Source organism: Trametes versicolor (assembly GCF_000271585.1).
Source record: "Trametes versicolor FP-101664 SS1 unplaced genomic scaffold TRAVEscaffold_11, whole genome shotgun sequence".
NCBI classification, from domain to species: Eukaryota; Fungi; Basidiomycota; class Agaricomycetes; order Polyporales; family Polyporaceae; genus Trametes; species Trametes versicolor.
The window spans coordinates 2,169,501-2,185,591 of record NW_007360331.1 but is presented as its reverse complement, the minus strand read 5'-3'; the positions used below and the strand labels follow the sequence as shown (position 1 = coordinate 2,185,591).

The 16,091-nt window shown below is 55.6% G+C and overlaps 4 protein-coding genes and 1 non-coding gene across 5 annotated transcripts; 1 reads left to right on the top strand and 4 right to left on the bottom strand.

Moving 5' to 3' along the window:
- Window positions 1–523: 523 nt before the first annotated feature.
- TRAVEDRAFT_131901 (uncharacterized protein) lies at window positions 524–2,159 on the bottom strand (the record flags this gene model as incomplete). Its single annotated transcript, XM_008045047.1, has 3 exons — window positions 524–793; window positions 844–1,025; window positions 1,082–2,159. Coding segments are annotated over 3 exons (1,530 nt in total), but the record flags the coding sequence as incomplete, so codon positions are not given.
- A 1,870-nt stretch (window positions 2,160–4,029) lies between these two features.
- On the bottom strand, window positions 4,030–6,308 carry TRAVEDRAFT_52179 (uncharacterized protein; the record flags this gene model as incomplete). Its single annotated transcript, XM_008044650.1, has 4 exons — window positions 4,030–4,794; window positions 4,846–5,033; window positions 5,090–6,104; window positions 6,162–6,308. The coding sequence occupies 4 exons, from the start codon at window positions 6,306–6,308 to the stop codon at window positions 4,030–4,032; spliced, it is 2,115 nt and encodes a 704-aa protein (XP_008042841.1).
- Window positions 6,309–6,775: 467 nt separating this feature from the next.
- On the bottom strand, window positions 6,776–11,475 carry TRAVEDRAFT_132236 (uncharacterized protein; the record flags this gene model as incomplete). The annotated part of the gene is made up of 19 exons (XM_008045046.1): window positions 6,776–6,913; window positions 6,956–7,310; window positions 7,363–7,483; window positions 7,526–7,583; window positions 7,634–8,097; window positions 8,159–8,489; window positions 8,542–8,882; window positions 8,935–8,998; window positions 9,049–9,110; window positions 9,166–9,311; window positions 9,366–9,502; window positions 9,558–9,617; window positions 9,666–9,942; window positions 9,994–10,136; window positions 10,198–10,315; window positions 10,369–10,599; window positions 10,652–10,772; window positions 10,824–11,172; window positions 11,221–11,475. The coding sequence occupies 19 exons, from the start codon at window positions 11,473–11,475 to the stop codon at window positions 6,776–6,778; spliced, it is 3,771 nt and encodes a 1,256-aa protein (XP_008043237.1).
- Window positions 11,476–11,752: 277 nt separating this feature from the next.
- On the top strand, window positions 11,753–11,848 carry TRAVEDRAFT_t183. The gene has a single exon. It is a non-coding gene; the product is annotated as a tRNA-Thr (tRNA).
- Window positions 11,849–12,198: 350 nt separating this feature from the next.
- Window positions 12,199–14,543, bottom strand: TRAVEDRAFT_74521 (amidase signature enzyme; the record flags this gene model as incomplete). Its single annotated transcript, XM_008045045.1, has 7 exons — window positions 14,175–14,543; window positions 13,939–14,121; window positions 13,207–13,883; window positions 12,625–13,154; window positions 12,491–12,567; window positions 12,345–12,430; window positions 12,199–12,288 (listed from the first exon to the last, which is right to left on the bottom strand). Exons 1-7 carry the CDS (start codon window positions 14,515–14,517, stop codon window positions 12,199–12,201), a joined length of 1,986 nt encoding a protein of 661 aa, XP_008043236.1. The 5' UTR covers window positions 14,518–14,543.
- Between the last annotated feature and the right edge of the window lie 1,548 nt (window positions 14,544–16,091).

Here is a 16,091-nt window from a genome sequence, read left to right as displayed (position 1 = left end):
CCTTCTCCGAAGGGTCCTTATCTTCCTTATTCGGGTTGTAGTTCTCCGGGAGCTGGTCGTGCAGCCTGTCTCCTTCCAGTGGCCATGGCTTTTCGGGAGCAAGGATCTGGGCAAGCAGGAATTCCAGCATAGGTCTGTGGCTCTCGAGCCTCTTCGCGCGCGCCTCCAACGCTGCGCGGTCCTGCGGGGGCAATTGCTCGAGCGCTGTCTTCTTCGCCTGAGAGTCCTCGGCCACACGAAGCTGGAATTTCTCGAGGCGATCAGCGTCGTCATCATCGAGGGGTGTCTGCGTTGGCACTGCGGTCTGTTTCGTTTCCCGGAGGCTGGCAAGTCGATAGGATGCACTGAACCAGTCGAGTAATCCAGCGAACACCGCATCGATGGGGTGAAGGTCCTTTTCTGACCATTCGTAAGTGTCCGCTTCCGGAGGCGACCCTTTGCCCGGGCGAGAGGAGGAATCCCCTGACGTGGGTGGGTGAACAGAAAGGCCCTGAGTGGTTTGCTTCGGCAGAGGGCGACAGAAGAAATGCAACGGAGCGTTCGAGCTCGTGCGAAGCGTTGCGCCTTCCAGCGCTACCTGTTTCCTTGTGCCGCAGTAGTACTCCTTGCCGTTTTCGGTACACCCAGTGTCGAAGTACTCAAACATGAATGTGCCGACGTTGTCGGAGTTGTGGGGGAGCCATCGAATAGCGAACCAGAGCATGGAGTGGAAGAACGACTCGAGCTCATCTGGGATGGAGATAGGCTTGTGAGGATGATTCAAAGCGTTGACGGACATAAACTGCCAGGTCCCCTGTGGTGGTGTCAGCCGCCGATTCCGGATGCAATCGCTGTGGGACATACCGTTCGGTCAGGGTGACGAGGGCTTTCGCCTTCTTGCTCCACGCGCTTCGACAACTCCCAATCGGTGAGAAGCCCCCTATAGACGACCCGGCCACTCGGCAGCTTCGTCGGTAGCATGAGGAGATTACCAGAACTGATGTCTCGGTGAATTATCCCGGCCTTCAGGTAGGCGCTCTCATGAGCTGATTATCATGTCAGTGCAACGTTCAACAGGCACGGGATGCATGAATATGCTCACCTAGAACACAGTCATAGAAAATAGACACAAGTTGTTTGCCGTTCTCAAACCTGCGCAAAGGGATGCCAACCTCCTTCACTACAAGGCGGTAGTGCTTGTGATGTTTCATGCGACATGTTTCTTCTTCCTCATGCTTCGCCCTCCAGATATCCTGCGAGAACGTCTCTTGCTCGCCCACGTCGCCATCGCACAACCGACTTGGGATGCCCTGGACGCCACATTCGTTGAGATATGAGAGGATGGCGCCTTCCGTCTCCGATCTTTCGTGGAGCACTCGCCAGCAGTCCTTGAGAAACACGAAAGGATGATCCGGATTGTCCAGGTCAAGAGCCACATAGCCTCTGGTGCCCCTTCCGACAAGTCCAGAAGCGATGAAGGTAGGCCTTCCTACGAGAAAGACGCGAAGGCCGCTGGTGTCCTGAACTGTGATCCGCCACCAAGGCCAGTCTTTGGCGAGAGTTCCATTGAAGAGTTTCCGAGCGTAGTCGTTGGTGAGGCGAGGGGTTGAGGCACACTGCTCCATCAATGCGTAGTCGGGAGTCTTGGGGAGCACTCGAGTAGCGGTTGTGTCGTGGCCCCGTTGGACTGCTGAAAGACGTGAAAACCGCCAGAGGAACCTCGCCAGCTTGCCAGGCATTTTTCTGTAGTTGAACTTATCCGAAAATATCGCGCCGGCGCGATCCCATCGGATGATACGGGCGAACTCGCCGAAGACGATGATGGTGAAGTGGTGGGTACGATGTTGACGATCGAAGACAAGAACTCCGTAGGATAGAATCTGCCCGAGGACTGCCCTACGTTTGTCTGAAAATGGGTGGCCGTTCGGCATCGAGTCGTCGAATGGGTCATCCGTGTCGCCGGCCTTGCACTCAATGGAAAGTTCGATCGCGGACCAGTCTGTTCGGTTACTTGCCGTGGGTGCGGAGCCTGTGGGGTACATACCGCCATCGATCTTCTGTCTAGATTTGTCGGACGCGTCGGGGAGGGCTTCCGTAGCTACGACGGTGAAATCCTTCAGAATACCGGCATTGTTGATAGCATCGACCTTGATAGTAAAAAAAAAATGAAACTTGAACATCGAGCTGCATGGATGACTCGGAGAAGGCCAGACGTACCAAAGGACCATACATAGCAGCTTCCGTACTTTTGACAGGGACTTTATCGAACAGGCCAGAATACGATGCATCTTCAGGGTCCTCCCCGGGCACGAACAGGTCCAGAAACTCGTCGAAGCTGACCTTGACCAGTTTGTGCTGCATAGTTAAGCGAAGTTCGGCGCGAACGGTAGCAACGTAGGGGGCACGAGAAGCAGAGAAAGAGTTGATGATGGGGACGGTCTTGTGAGGCGTAGCCTGAATATTGGAGTCAGTCATCGCGTATTCGTGGAGATGCAAAGTGGCAGAGGAAGACAGTGAGATGAGCGAATACACACCGAGAGTCTGAGAGCCGACCCAGGATTTTATAAGTGTTGAACTTTAGCCACGGAGGCTGGTGCTATTGTGCGGCGGTTCAATTCCGATATGGGGGCAGGACAAAGGAGCAGGGCTCAAGTTCGTGTAACAAAGTGTGGCTGGGCACTGGGTGGCAGCTTTCCTGGCGCAACTGCGCAGATGGCTAGTCGAGGTAGTGGTTGAATGGCAAAGCAAGCGCCACGTCAGGCGCCGAGAACGCAGTTCTATCACGTTTGTTTTCCGCTTCTGGCCAATGATCGGCGTGCTGGCCGATTCTTCCAAGGCTCGCAGCTACGGGCTACAACCCGGACATATTATAAAATTCAATGTCAGCGGCAATCTTCATGCATGGCTAAACCGGGTACCTCCAACCTGAGCGACAGTTCTCTGAATAGCGGACAAAGCTCTTTACTTCAGTCGCGTGCTGACAGCCAAGGTCCGCGAGTCCCGTGGTTTCAGCCACCTGGAGAGGGTCTCTCGACCTGGGATGGATACTCAATATCAGGATGTACACGAATGCGGCCGCCAGCCTGAGTAACTTACGGTCAGAAAACCTGCCAGTGCAAGCCTTGCTTGAGGATTTGAATGCTTACAGGCTGCTAGATCCTTGAAAATGTATCGCGCTCCTTCCAAGAGTAATATCGCGACACCGAGACGTCCCTCGTACCAGCCTTGAGTCAGGGTAGGTCAGGGTACGATACCAGGGCGACCGTTCAATCGGCAGTACTATGCGTATTTACCAAGTTAGGAAGGCAGCGGCTTTAGATGCTAACAAAGCCAAACATTGAAACGCCACTAAACACCTTCGGAACTTCAAGAATTTCAAGTTGCTTGAACTTGCACTGGGGCGGGGCGGCGAAGGCAACCACTGAGCCTCAGGGTTATTACGAGTGCTGACCCAGATGGTTGCTGAGTGTTTGGGGTGCATCGTTGAAACAGGATGCATTCAGCACCCGCGCCATACCAGCAATGGCCGGTCACCGTATCGACCGTGTACTTGGCAGGATATTGTGCGAGTCAGATTGAAAGAAAGTTGCTGTTCAAAACGTCGCAATACCAATGCAAGTCATGTAGAGGATTTGGTACTACTTACCTGATGCCGAGAATGGAGCCCACGGGGTATGCCAGATGTTGGTACACACAATACAAGTGCGGCGCTCCGTAGTCTATGGTAAGGCCGATACTACGTGTACATTGCGCTCTGTCGCTACCTGTTCTACTACACTCCTTCCTCGTCCAACACGGGCTACGGCTGTCCACCCCATCGCACGTCTACGATTTCCACATCGTCGCCCTCTGGCACCTGTTCCAACTCCGCCGTGCCACCACCGGCCGGCGCCCTTGCCAGCTACACCATACTGCGCCTGTGAAGCACCTTCACGCGCGGCACGCGAACCAGACCGCACTAAATAAGGATGAGCGTACTGCGTGGCTTCTTGGGTGCGGAATCCAAAGATACCTCATGTAGGGCCCGTCACCCGCTTGTCCTCAGCGCCCTTAGTTCTTCGGGTTGAATTTCCTCGAGAGCTGGTCGGGCTGCCTGTCCCCTTGTGGCCACACGTCAGGAGCGAAGGCTCGGGCATAAAGGAACTTCAACATCGCTTTGTGGGTCTCGAGCTTCTTTGCGCGCTCCTCCAGCCCCGCACGGGTCTGCTGCAGTGTGGGATCACTGAGCGCCACGCCCAATGGCTGAGAGTCCTCCGCGAGAAGAAGCTGGAATCTCTTGAAGCGTGCAGCGTCAAGCCCTTCGAGGGGCTGCTGCGTTGGCACTGGGGTCGATCTCAGTTTCCGGTGGTTGGCGAGACGGTAGGCTGCCTGAAACCAGTCGAGTAGCTCAGCGAACACGTCATCGATGGGATGAAGGTCTGCTTCGGACCATTCGGGAGCTTTCACTGCAGAGGTCGACGGTTCGCTCGAGTCGGAGGGATCGCCTGACGTGAGTAGCTGAGCAGAAGGTCCTTGGGGGCCTTTCTTCGACAAGGGGCGACGGAAGAAATGCAACGAAGCATTCGTGGGCGTGATGAGATGTGCGCTGTTCATCGTGCTCTGCTTGACCGTGCCGCAAGTGTATTCCTTGCCGTTTTCGGTACGTCCGGTGTCGAAGTACTCGAACATGAACTTGTCGACATCGTTGCAGTTGTGAGGGAGCCACCGGATAGCGAACCAAAGCAGGGCATGGAAAAACGACTCGAGTTCGTCTGGAATTGAGATCTCCTTGTCGGGATTGTTCAACGCGTTGACGGACATGAACTGCCAAGTTCCCTGAAGACATGTGAGCAGGTAATCTTCGAGTGCAGAAACGACGGGACACACCGCTCGGCCGGAGAGGCGGGGGGCTTCGCCATCATACTCGATGCGCTTCGACAATTCCCAATCGGTAAGGAGCCCCCTGTAGACGGCCTTTCCATCGGCACCCGGAAGCTTCGTCGGTAACATGAGGAAGTTGCCAGAGCTGATGTCTCGGTGGATTACACCGGCTTTCAGATAGGCGGACTTATGAGCTGAATGCCGTGTTAGTGCAACGTTCGATAGGCATCCGGCACATCAACATACTCACCTTCGAGACAGTCGATGAACATGAACACCAGCTGTCGACCAGTCTCAAACTTGTACAGGGGAATGCCAACCTCCTTCACGGCAAGCCGGTAGTGCCTGTGATGCTTCATGCGGCATTCTTCTCCCACGTGTTTTGCCTTCCAGACGTCTTGCGAGACGGTCTCTTGCTCACCAACGTCGCCATCGCACAGCCGACTTGGAATGCCCTCCACGTCGCACTCGTTGAGGTACGAGAGGATGGCACCTTCTGTCTCCGATCGCTCATGGAGGACCCGCCAGCAGTCCTTGAGGAAAACGATGGGATGATCCGGATTGCACAGGTCAAGAGCGATGTAGCCTCTTGTGCCCCTGCCGACGAGTCCACATGCGACGAACGTAGGGCGTCCTACCAGAAAATCGCGAGGGCCGCCAGCGTCCTCCACCGTGATTCTCCACCAAGGCCATTCGTGGGCGAGAGACTCTTGGAAGAGTACGCGTGCATAGTCCCCAATGCCGGGGCGGGGAGTTGAGGCGCAAGCTATCATGAAATCGTGGTCGGGGCTTCCAGGAAAGACCTGGGTTGCAGTTGGATCGTGTCCCCTTTGTGTGGCTGAAAGACGCGAGAACCGCCAGAGGAACCTCGCGAGCTTCGCAGGCTCGTCCGTGTAGTCGAACTTCTCCGAAAAGATAGCGCCAGCACGATCCAGCCGGACGACGCGGGCCAAGGTACCGAAGGTGACGATGGTGTAGTGGTGGGTACGATGCTGACGATCGAAGACGAGAGTTCCGTGTGATAGGATTTGCTCGAGACATGGTATGCGTTCGTTTGATGGTGGTTGCTCGTCGTTTGCGTTGTCGTCAACTTTGCATAAGAACGACAGTTCTAACGTTGACCAGTCTGCTGATTTGTTGCGGGTAGTGGTGCACTCGTTCGTAGCATACATGCCACCGTCGATGGTCAGTTCAGTGTCGCCAGATGCGCTGTGGAGGGTTAAGATGTATCCCTGCAAAATATCACTCTTATTAATGACGTCGACCTTCAAACAAGTCTCAAATATTAGCGGGGTCCACTAGCAGAAGGACGATGAGCGTACCAGGGCGCCATACAAATTAGCTTCCTTTCCCTCGACCTGCGGAATGTCGTTGAATAGCTTTGCGAACGATGCATTACCAGGGTCCTCCCCGGGCAAAAACAAGTCTAGCATGTCATCGAAGCAGACCTCCACTGATTCTTCCAACATGATGGATCGAAAATAAGCACGGAAAATAGCGACTCAGAGTGAATGAGAGGAGGAGAACGGCTCGGGAAGGTTGAGGTGTAGGATCAAAAGGGCCGAACAAAGAGACGCCCTTGTGGCTAGGTCGATCCCGATTGTTCATCTGGTGGCTAGCTGGCGTACCTCGACGTCAGCGTACAGCGTGAAGTGTACCGCGCCGAGGACACGCATTGAAACACAACGTGAAGGTATGTAGCCCACGAGAACATGCCTCACCGATACTACCATCTCGCACATTCTTGAATAACTCCCATCACGCACGCACGACTTGCAGATATTACTTCCGGGATCCAACGATCCCAATTCCTCTGTCCGTCCGAGCGGTACTATATACGTATCACGACTAGGCAACTTCAGTACAAGGGTATAGGGGTAGCTGAGCAAGACGTACCAAAAACACCGGGTAGGGATGGAGATGCGTACCGCGCACGTTATGGCACGACCAACACGTATGCATCGTGCCCTTTCACTACCTGCACCTCTACTCCTTCCTCGTCCAACATCCGTTGCGGCCGTCCATCCCATCGCACATCCACGATCTCGACATCGTCTCCCTCCGCTTGTTCACCCTCTGCCGCGCCGCTGCCAGCCGACGCCCCTGCCAGCTGCACCGCGCTGCGTCTATCAAGGACCTTGACGCGAGGCACGCGAACCATGCCGCACTGAACGGGGATGAGGTTCCACGTGAGCGCATCCTCTTGCCCAGGCAGAAGCACGGGCATGCGGCCGTGGCGGAGCCCCGCAATGACGAACGCATCCATAGCGTCTGGTTCGATTTGCACTGTCGGGGTTGCGGTGCGCGTCGGATGCCGATTCCGGACAGTCAATCGGAGTGGGATCGGGACGTGCAGCCGCGCGGTCGTTGGCGCGTCGAGGAGCGCGATGAGGCCATCCGACGGCGGGAGGAGCTGCGGGAGCGGGAAACGTGTGGTTGAGAGCGAGCCATGGCTGCCGTCGTGAAGAAGCCTGTACGTCGATGGATCAATACACGCCAATAAATAAATGAGAGACAACGTACCTTCTCCATGTTATCTCGTACTCGCCAGGTCCAGGGATCGATGCATCCGGATGCTCCGAATCAGGAATGACGCTGATACGACATTTGTCATCGAACTTATCCCCAGCAAGCCATTCTGTGTCTCATCAGCATCGAGTCAGCATACGATGCAGGATTCACTTACCGCCGCTGAAGTCATCCTGGTCTACCGAGCAGTCCATCACCTCGGCGACCTCGGTGTTCTGCGACGACGTTCAGGGTGAGGTAACATCAATTTGAGTGGAGCACGTACCTTTCGATGCAAAACCACGCTTTCAACGACAAGGCCCGACGTCGCCACGACTGATACGATACTCGTAACTATCGCCTTCACTGCCACCGCTTCGTCCTTATGGCTACCTTCGAACGTCATCAAGTCCGCAAGGCCCGGCTGAGGCTTTGTCGGCCGCCTGTACGTCACCGTATGCTCGACCTCGACGGGCAGCACCGTCGGAACGGCTAGTGTGCGCAGGGTCTCGCTCCGATCAACAAGCGACGGAGCAGTCGCGCTCGCGGGAGTTGTGGGAGAGACAGGCGATGTAGGCGGCTGCGCGGTCGAGTGCGACTGCACTGAGATGTCGATGACACGCTCACCAGGGGCGCCCGTGTTCGCGAGGCAGAGCTTCTTCAGTACGCTCACCCCTGGCGCGAGGACACCGCACGCGACCGCCTTGAGCAAGCTTGTAGAGCGCTGGTCATCCATCGCGACATGATTAACTGCAAAGAACACGGAGTTAGTCTCGACGAGCCAGAGTATGAGAGTAGGAATGGCACCTACCTGCTTCGTCGATCTCCGTGGGCTGTAGGAGCACGTCGAGGACGACTTCCAGTTCCCGGTCATCCTGGTTCGTGATGTTGATCTCGATCGGGAACTCTTCCCCGATGTACGCAGGCCCCTCATGCGAGATCGCGACCTCCACTTGGTGAGGACGATGGCGAACCCGTACTGAAGAATGATCCTCGCGGCGTATGGGTATGAAGCGCGGAGGCTCAACCGAGCACAACCAGCGAGGAGCTACCAGTGCATTCTCGAGCCGCGTGGTCTCCGGAACGATAGGTACCTCGATCCACCAGGAGTTGACCTTAATGGTAAAGACTAGTTTGGTGACCTGGCGGTGTATGTGAGCGGCGCCATTCAGAGCTCTCATAGGGCACACATACCAAGATGTGCATTGGCAAAGCCGACGAGACACTTCCTGTAAACACGATCGTTGACCCGGCTCCCCACTGCAGCTCAGCCTCGATCTCGACAGGTTCTGTGGGTGCAGGAGCAACGACGACCTCGCCCAAGTCGAACCGTTGTACGGTAGGCACATCGACATCGGGATCGGGCTGGTGATGCTTGATGATTAGCGGAGGTGCATGCGTGCCGAAGTGGATGGCGAGCTGAGTGAACGGTATAGACGACAGGGACACGTCGGGCTGGGAGGAGAGGAGTATCTGGAACCGGGCCTGCTCGCCGACATCAATCTCGTGGTCCCAGAAGACCACCGATGCATCCACTGCACAAATTTGAATGAGCGTAACGCATTGGCGCGGGTAACGATGACTCACAAATTGACTTAGACTCGGAAAGATCGACTACGAGGGGTTCCTCCGTGATAGATGGCACCGTACTCTGTTCTTTGTGAGACATAGCAATGAGCCGGATGAGCATGTTCTGCTCACCTGAAGTACCGCAAGGAGGTCGTCCTGTAATACATCTGGATCATCCGCTGAAGCGGTTGCACCTTCATAAACGCTTGATCAATACCTTGACACTCAACAACCATGTTTCTGGCGCACCGTAAGCGAGCATCTCGATCAACAGCTTAACGCTAAGCTCCATATCGCCCAGCTGTTGAGCGCATGCATACCATTGAGAGAGCAACGGGTGCAGCAATGATTCCCAGCTCTCCCTTCGATATGTCTTCGCGATGCGCTCGAAGAATCTACACATTAATTAGCGTCAGTATGATGCTCATGGCGGCGACCATTGAGCGTACCTGACGGCCATGTCAAACTTGCCCGAGTCGTAGTACGTTTGAGCGATGCGGTACGCTATCCACAGCGTCAGACGTCCCGGATTCTGCGAGTTCTGCGGGCTCCATTTCTTGAATAGCTCATACGCGCGGGTATAGAGCTGAAGACAAGTTTAATCAGGTGTATACCGCAACCACGAGCTGAAGGCTACCCACCTCCAAGACGATGGCCAGATGGTCAACCTTCCTCTCATTCGCGAAACCGGGCGAGTTGGTCTGCTGGCCTTCTACCTGCACGACGCGTCAGGACGCCAACATCATAACAGCGGGCATCTTTATCACCTCCGTCTCGAGCACCGCCAGGAACCGCTCGCGCCGCCGCTCCGTACACCGCGCTGCCATATAGTAGTAGAAACCGGGGTGTTGGAGCGCCTGGTTGGGGTTCAGGCCGAGCACGCGCATCGCCTCCAGGCCGATCTGCGAGGCTTCGAGAGACTGCGCCGCGAGGACGGCAGCAGATGGCGTCGGGGTCGGATACGCAGTCGGGATCTTGAGGCTAGAACGTGTGCCCTGTTCAAGAAGTTCTGCAAACACGCGATGTCTATACGCGTCGTCAGCCCTCTGTCCGAATCAAGGCTTGAGGCGGGCTTACTGCCGTGCAAGCCAGCTCCAGAACTCAAACGTCTCCTCTCCGATACCCCAGCCGCGTGAGAAGTCGGCGAACTTGCGCATGTGGCTGTTTTGGTGTGACAATGCGAGAGAATGTTCGTTGTTGTATAGGTAGAGCTTTACGATCTATAAGGAGATGGGACGTCAGCTGTGAGTGTACGCTTACAGTAGGGAAATTTCATCGTACCTTAACATTAATGCAGTCTGCGAGCACCTTCGCCTCGGCCCAGCGCTTGGTGCGAGGAGGAAGGATTGCAGTAGAGCCGAACATGATAATGAGCGTTGAATACGCATCCTGGTAATGCCTGGATGCCGGTTGTTCATATATTGGCACTACTTGAGACTGCACTTGACGTACTTGAGCGCAACCTGGTCCTCTCCTCGGAATTCGGCGAAACACGCCATCTTATACTCGTACCTAACTGTCCATCCTTCCGGGCGAAGCGGTCGTGCAATACCTGCACTAGCCATCGGAGAGAGAGGCAGCTGGTATGAAGTGGCCTGCGAATGCCGATTCCGTTTCCGCCTCACGCGTTTCGAGTGATTGGTGTAATATTCCAGTGCGGGCTCCCATAGCGCATCTTGCAAGCTACTCTCCAGTATTTTACGAGCTGTTCAAAGGTTAAGATGGTATGGCGTACCTGCGCACGAAGTCCCCGATCTCCGTAGGTGAAACTGGACTCAGTACGAAGAGCGCCGCGCGGGGGTCCAGTCCACTCTGTCTCCGAATGTACGTGAGCCGTCCGTCCAAAGTAGGGTCATCTAGCGTTTTGTTAGTCATATGCTACCACTTACCCATACTCATTAACCTACCTAGCATCCTACGGCTGGCCATTAGCACGACGGTGAGCTTCAATCCGCGCTCATTCGTGGTCTTCTTCCGCTGCGCGATCTCAGCCGAGAGTTCAGTGTCCCGCCGCTTCTCTTCGACTTCGCGGTCGCGTTCTGTTTGTCCTGGTTGAAGCGGTGGTGACTCGTAGATGCGCGTGAACATCACAAACACCGAAGGTACGAGGGTCGTGTGCTTGCGGATCCATATAGGCGCAATGACACCGTCCGGGTATAGGGGGGATGTTGGGGTCAAAGGGGAGAGGGGGGAATGTGATGCGCTATATTGCGGGTCATCTGGACGGAGCATTTTGCGCGGCGGGAACGGGACGTCCTACGATGTTGTCACATACTGCTCTCAACCAGCAATTTGCGGGCGCACCTTATCCACAAGAACAACCTGGAACGTCTTGGACTTCTCCGGCTGCCAGATAGCAACTTTCCGCTGAGATACGAGCGCGTCTCTCAGCCTCATGCAGAGAAGCTGGAAAGCGTCTGGTCGGGGCGGTTGTTGAGTCGAGGGAGTCGAGGGAGTCGGAGGGGCGTTCGTCGGGGATTGCGGAGCCTGAGCATCCAGACCAGCCACGAACATGACTGGTGCTAGCTGCACAAGCAGTTCCGGAGGATACGAGTTCATCCTGAGGTGGTATTAAGGTTATGAGCGTGCTCTGGCTGGTGTAACTGTGTCGGTACCTGAAGATAGTCTATGTCTTCCAGAGTGTCTCTTGCTCACTGGTTGCTAGCACAATCAAACGTCAGGTTGCCGATGCAAGAGGGAAGTGCGGCAAAGCATTCATAGAGAAAGCAGGGTGCAAGATACAAGAGGTTTCAAGGAACAAGCTCAAGCTTCACGGTACGTTCGATCATTGTCTGATGGCTTCTGATATATACACATACGAGTTATTGTGAGCAAGTCCCTCTTAGCTCAGTTGGTAGAGCGCGTCACTAGTATTGTCACCTGATCGACGAGGTTAATGACGAGGTCAGTCGTTCAAATCGGCTAGCGGGAATTTTTTGCCTGCTTCTGGATTACCGTCCACTATTTGTGCACCGTCCTACCCTGGTCCATAGGGCTGTCTTTTTGACATGGTACTTCCATATCTCGCTCGGTAGTACCATATGTGCGCCATATATATTTACATCTCAATATTTGGATAGGCATCAATGACCTCTAGCATATGTACTCAAACCTGGCATACCGGCGTGGGCTCCTGCGCTTTCCGAGTTAAATTCGAAGCTAAGTCGTGTATTCTTGGCTCACGGACATCCAACAAGTTCAGCTGTTTGTGTCCTGCGCACGACTAGTACGAGTATGGAGTCGGATAAGGCATTCGAATGTATTCATCTCGTGAATGTCAAGTTACGATGCAAACACCCGCGACCCCGTCCCAACAGGGCTGATTATGCCCGCATCTTGCAGCGCGGCAAACAGGTTGAACAACATCAGGTCCTGAAAAGCGACCGAACTTAGCTTCAGGCCTTCGCATTACTCAAAATGTGACTTACGCATCCCTTGGCGGTGACAAAGCTCAGAGTGACTGGTAGGAACTCGGTCTTTCCTGTGATGGTAGAGTTAAAAGGTGCTTCACCGACTACGTGAAAGCAACTTGTAAGCAAGCAGTAACAACTCGAGTGTCATGACTATCGCTCACTTGGCACGACCATATCCGGGGTCTCGGCGTGAACGGAAAGCCGCCCAGAGGAAAAGCCGATAGGCGCAGTAGGAGAGCTACATTGACAGCGCGTCAACAAACAGGTCGAAACACGAAACCACCTTCAGACTAACCTGATGTACCGGTTCCGGTAGTTCGTGTTGCCCGAACTCTGCGGGTAGAGCAAGATGGAGTCTGCGCAGGTGTCCGGGTCGCCGGCTTTGAGGACCTCGTCCGCGACCCAATCCATGAAGATGGTCTTGTTCGTCAACGCCTCCTCCTTGCGCCCAGCAGGCAAGGCGCGGCCGTAGTTCCATCGTGCAAGCGGCGCGGGGTTGATGAAGGGCATGCGTCCGCCATTCGCCGCACCGAAGTCCGCAATGAACGGGTCGGCGACGAGGGCAATCTGGTCGAGCGTGATGATGTCCGCGTATGTGGTTGACAGCAACGTCTGTAGCGTCGGCGCGGTGGCGTTGGCGGGCTTAGTCGTGTTCCACAGGCCGGCGAACGAGACCTCGGTGCGCGTCGTGTTCAGGAAGTGCTCGAGCTTGCCGATGAACGTGTTGAACGTCGCGGCCGCCGTCCCTGCAGCGGGAGGCGTGCTAAGGAAGCTGCTGCCAAAGAAATCCACGGGGAAGATGACCTTCTTCGGGAACTTCGAGAACTGTGAGAACGCGTCAGTATCTCGTTCCACGATGTCACCGCAGTCTGCTCACCGAAGTGAAGTTCTGGTACCACCAGTGTCCTGCGGTAGCCCAGAGCTTCGCATCCCTGGCGAAGATGCCTGCCGTATCCAACTCCGGCGACAGCGGCATCACATCGTCCAAGGCAACAGCCCCGTGCGAGGGCCGATTGCCAAAGACACCGTTCGCGCCTGCCGGGCCTCGCATGGATCCACCGGTGTCGCTCCCGACCGCAAAGTCCAACCACGGGTACGCTGCGGTAGCCGTTCCGGGTCCTGTCGACGAGCTGCTCCCGTCCTGGTACCCGTCGCCACGGGGGTTGTACGGGGCATGAAGGTCGACCCAGTCGTCCGTCGCAGTCTCACCATTGGCGAACTGCGATGTCTTCGCCTTGCCGACAAGCACCATCCCGCCGTCGAGGAGGCGCTGGATGGCGGGCGCGGTGCGCTCCTTAGCCGGGTACAGCTGCCAGAAGGCGCGGTTGCCGCAGCCAGTCTGGAGGCCCTTGATGTCGTAGATGTCCTTCACCGCGAGGCGGAACCCGGCGAGAGGCTTCTCGGGGGTGGGCGTAAAGTACAGACGCGAGGGCACGCCGATGGTCTCTGTGGACGCTCCAGGGACGCGCGCAGACAGGATGTCGAAGCTGTCTTTGCCGTTCGGGATCGTTCCATACAGGAACGATTGGTTCTCGTCGTTGTACAAACGGTAGGCTGCATATATAGTCAGCTTCCGCAACGTGAACCCTGCAGTCAGATGAGCTCTGACCTTCGAAAATGTTCCCGGTTGCGGTTTCCAGGAAGTACGGGCCAGACGGCAGTGGGGTCTTCAAACTGACACCCCCAAGGAAGCTTTTAGATCGCAGCACGAAGTCGATTCCGAACTTCTTTTGGGCGCTCCCAAGCGACGCCACCGGAATGCCGCGTGTGCCGTTGAAGCTGAGGTAGACACCTTGCGGCACAGAGTCAATGCAAATAAAACGGCTATTGAAACCAGGGGCGTACCAGTGAGGAAAGCCTCGCTCCACACATCGTCCTTAGCAGACCACTGGGCTATGGTCGCCTCCAGAGCGTTTTGGTCGAACACCGTCTTCGAGGTGGGGATCACGGAGAACGGGATCAAGTCCCCGGACGCAGGCTTCACGAGGAATGCCGCATTGGGAAGCGACGAGACTGGCGAAGGAGGGACGAAGTACGAGACGTTCCCCAAGGTGAGCGTCCTCCCGGTATGCTGAACGCTGACCTGTACCGCTGCGACGCGGACGGTGGCGAGGCTAAACAGGAACCCGAAGACAGCGTTGAGGTGCATCCTTGAAGACGAACGCCTAGGCAAGGACGTGCCGTCCATGTCGACGCCCACCGCCTCCTTATAACCCACCCACCACCGCCGAACGGCATTGACGGACTTGGTGCCGAGGTCTTGAACCTGTGGCTGTTATCGATCCTACGGCATAACGGTCTCGAGGTTCGTCCTTCGTGCCTTCCTTGACTCCTGGACGTACACTCACCAATGCTGAGTGGCTGCTACAGTTCAAATTCGGAGACCGATGGAGATAAGGCCGCAAAGCCTGAGTAAGTCCGGCCTTATCGCGTATCGACCATGAGGACTGCTGCGATACGTCGAACGCGTCCACCGGCACGACGGACCTCTGCGACCGCGTTTGGCAACGTGACCGTGTACAGTCTCGTAAATAGGCCTGACTGAGTAATACTGTCTGTAGGTCCAGGTCCTGCAACACAAGCATTCGCTATTAAAATTCTGAGGGTAGCGAGTACCTCCCTCACCGCAGTGTGGGGTTCCTCGATAGGCTCAATAATCCACGGTGGCGAGATGTATGTCGGAAAGGCTTCCGATGGGGACGGCCCCCCCTGTACCACTGCCCAGAAAGCAATGATACGTACGCTGACTAGCGATCGAGCGGACAGTCTGGAGGTTATCTTTGAGTTGAGATAGGGCGCGAAGTCTCGACATGTAATAAGCATAAAGAATTAGGCGTACCGGCAGTTCCTGGGTCGCGGCAGGTTCTCCGGGGTACACGACAGGGGCAGTAGGCTGGGCAAAGAGGCGGTGACTCCTCGGACTTGACTCCGATATCCCCACAGAATTGACGCCCAATACCAATGCCGTATGTTTCGCGATTTCCTGCTCTCATACACAAAGGCCTATTGAAGACGTCAGTACGCGCAACGATACATGTGGATAACACGAGGCCGTACACATACGCTGCAGGCTACACGCCGATATCTAGCCAAAGCCTTTTGTTTCTTCGAGCAGTAGAAAATGGCGCAGTGCGAGGACGAACCTGGAACTCACCAACCCGTCTTGAAACCCTCTCGTCCTCTCTATAAATCAAGCACATACGAGGCATCTAAAATGATGGGTCTTTCCGAAATTATGAAGGCCGCCTTTGATTATGTGTTCGGCCTGCAACTCAAGACGCGTGAGTGGCATCGCTTTGTTCATATATTTGGCGCTGATGAGGCACGCTCAGAACCGCTTCAGGAAGACCATAGCGGGCACACGCCCACCCTGGGCGGCACGTCGCACGCTTTCGATGAGGAGTGGGAGACGTTCGCGTTGCCGCACCCATTCTTCTCGCTCACGGGTCAAGTCCCGACGCACATCATTTCGACATGGCGATGAGTCGAAGGGAGGGCATGGCAGAAGCTCGGGGCTCCGCATTCTTGTATATCTTCCTTGTTGTCAGATATGTTGTACGAACGCGAATGGAGAGCAGACTTACCGGCTGTGTACACAAAACTTGAACCTGAACGTAAACACCGGTTGTGCCTTGTTCTACTCTCCCAACCGCGATCGCGTCTCAAGATAGCATGTTCTCGTCCACAATTCGCTGCTCAGCAGCACGAGCAGAGAGCGAGCGGCGATGAATGAAAAATACAACAATGACATGGTGGTTGCGA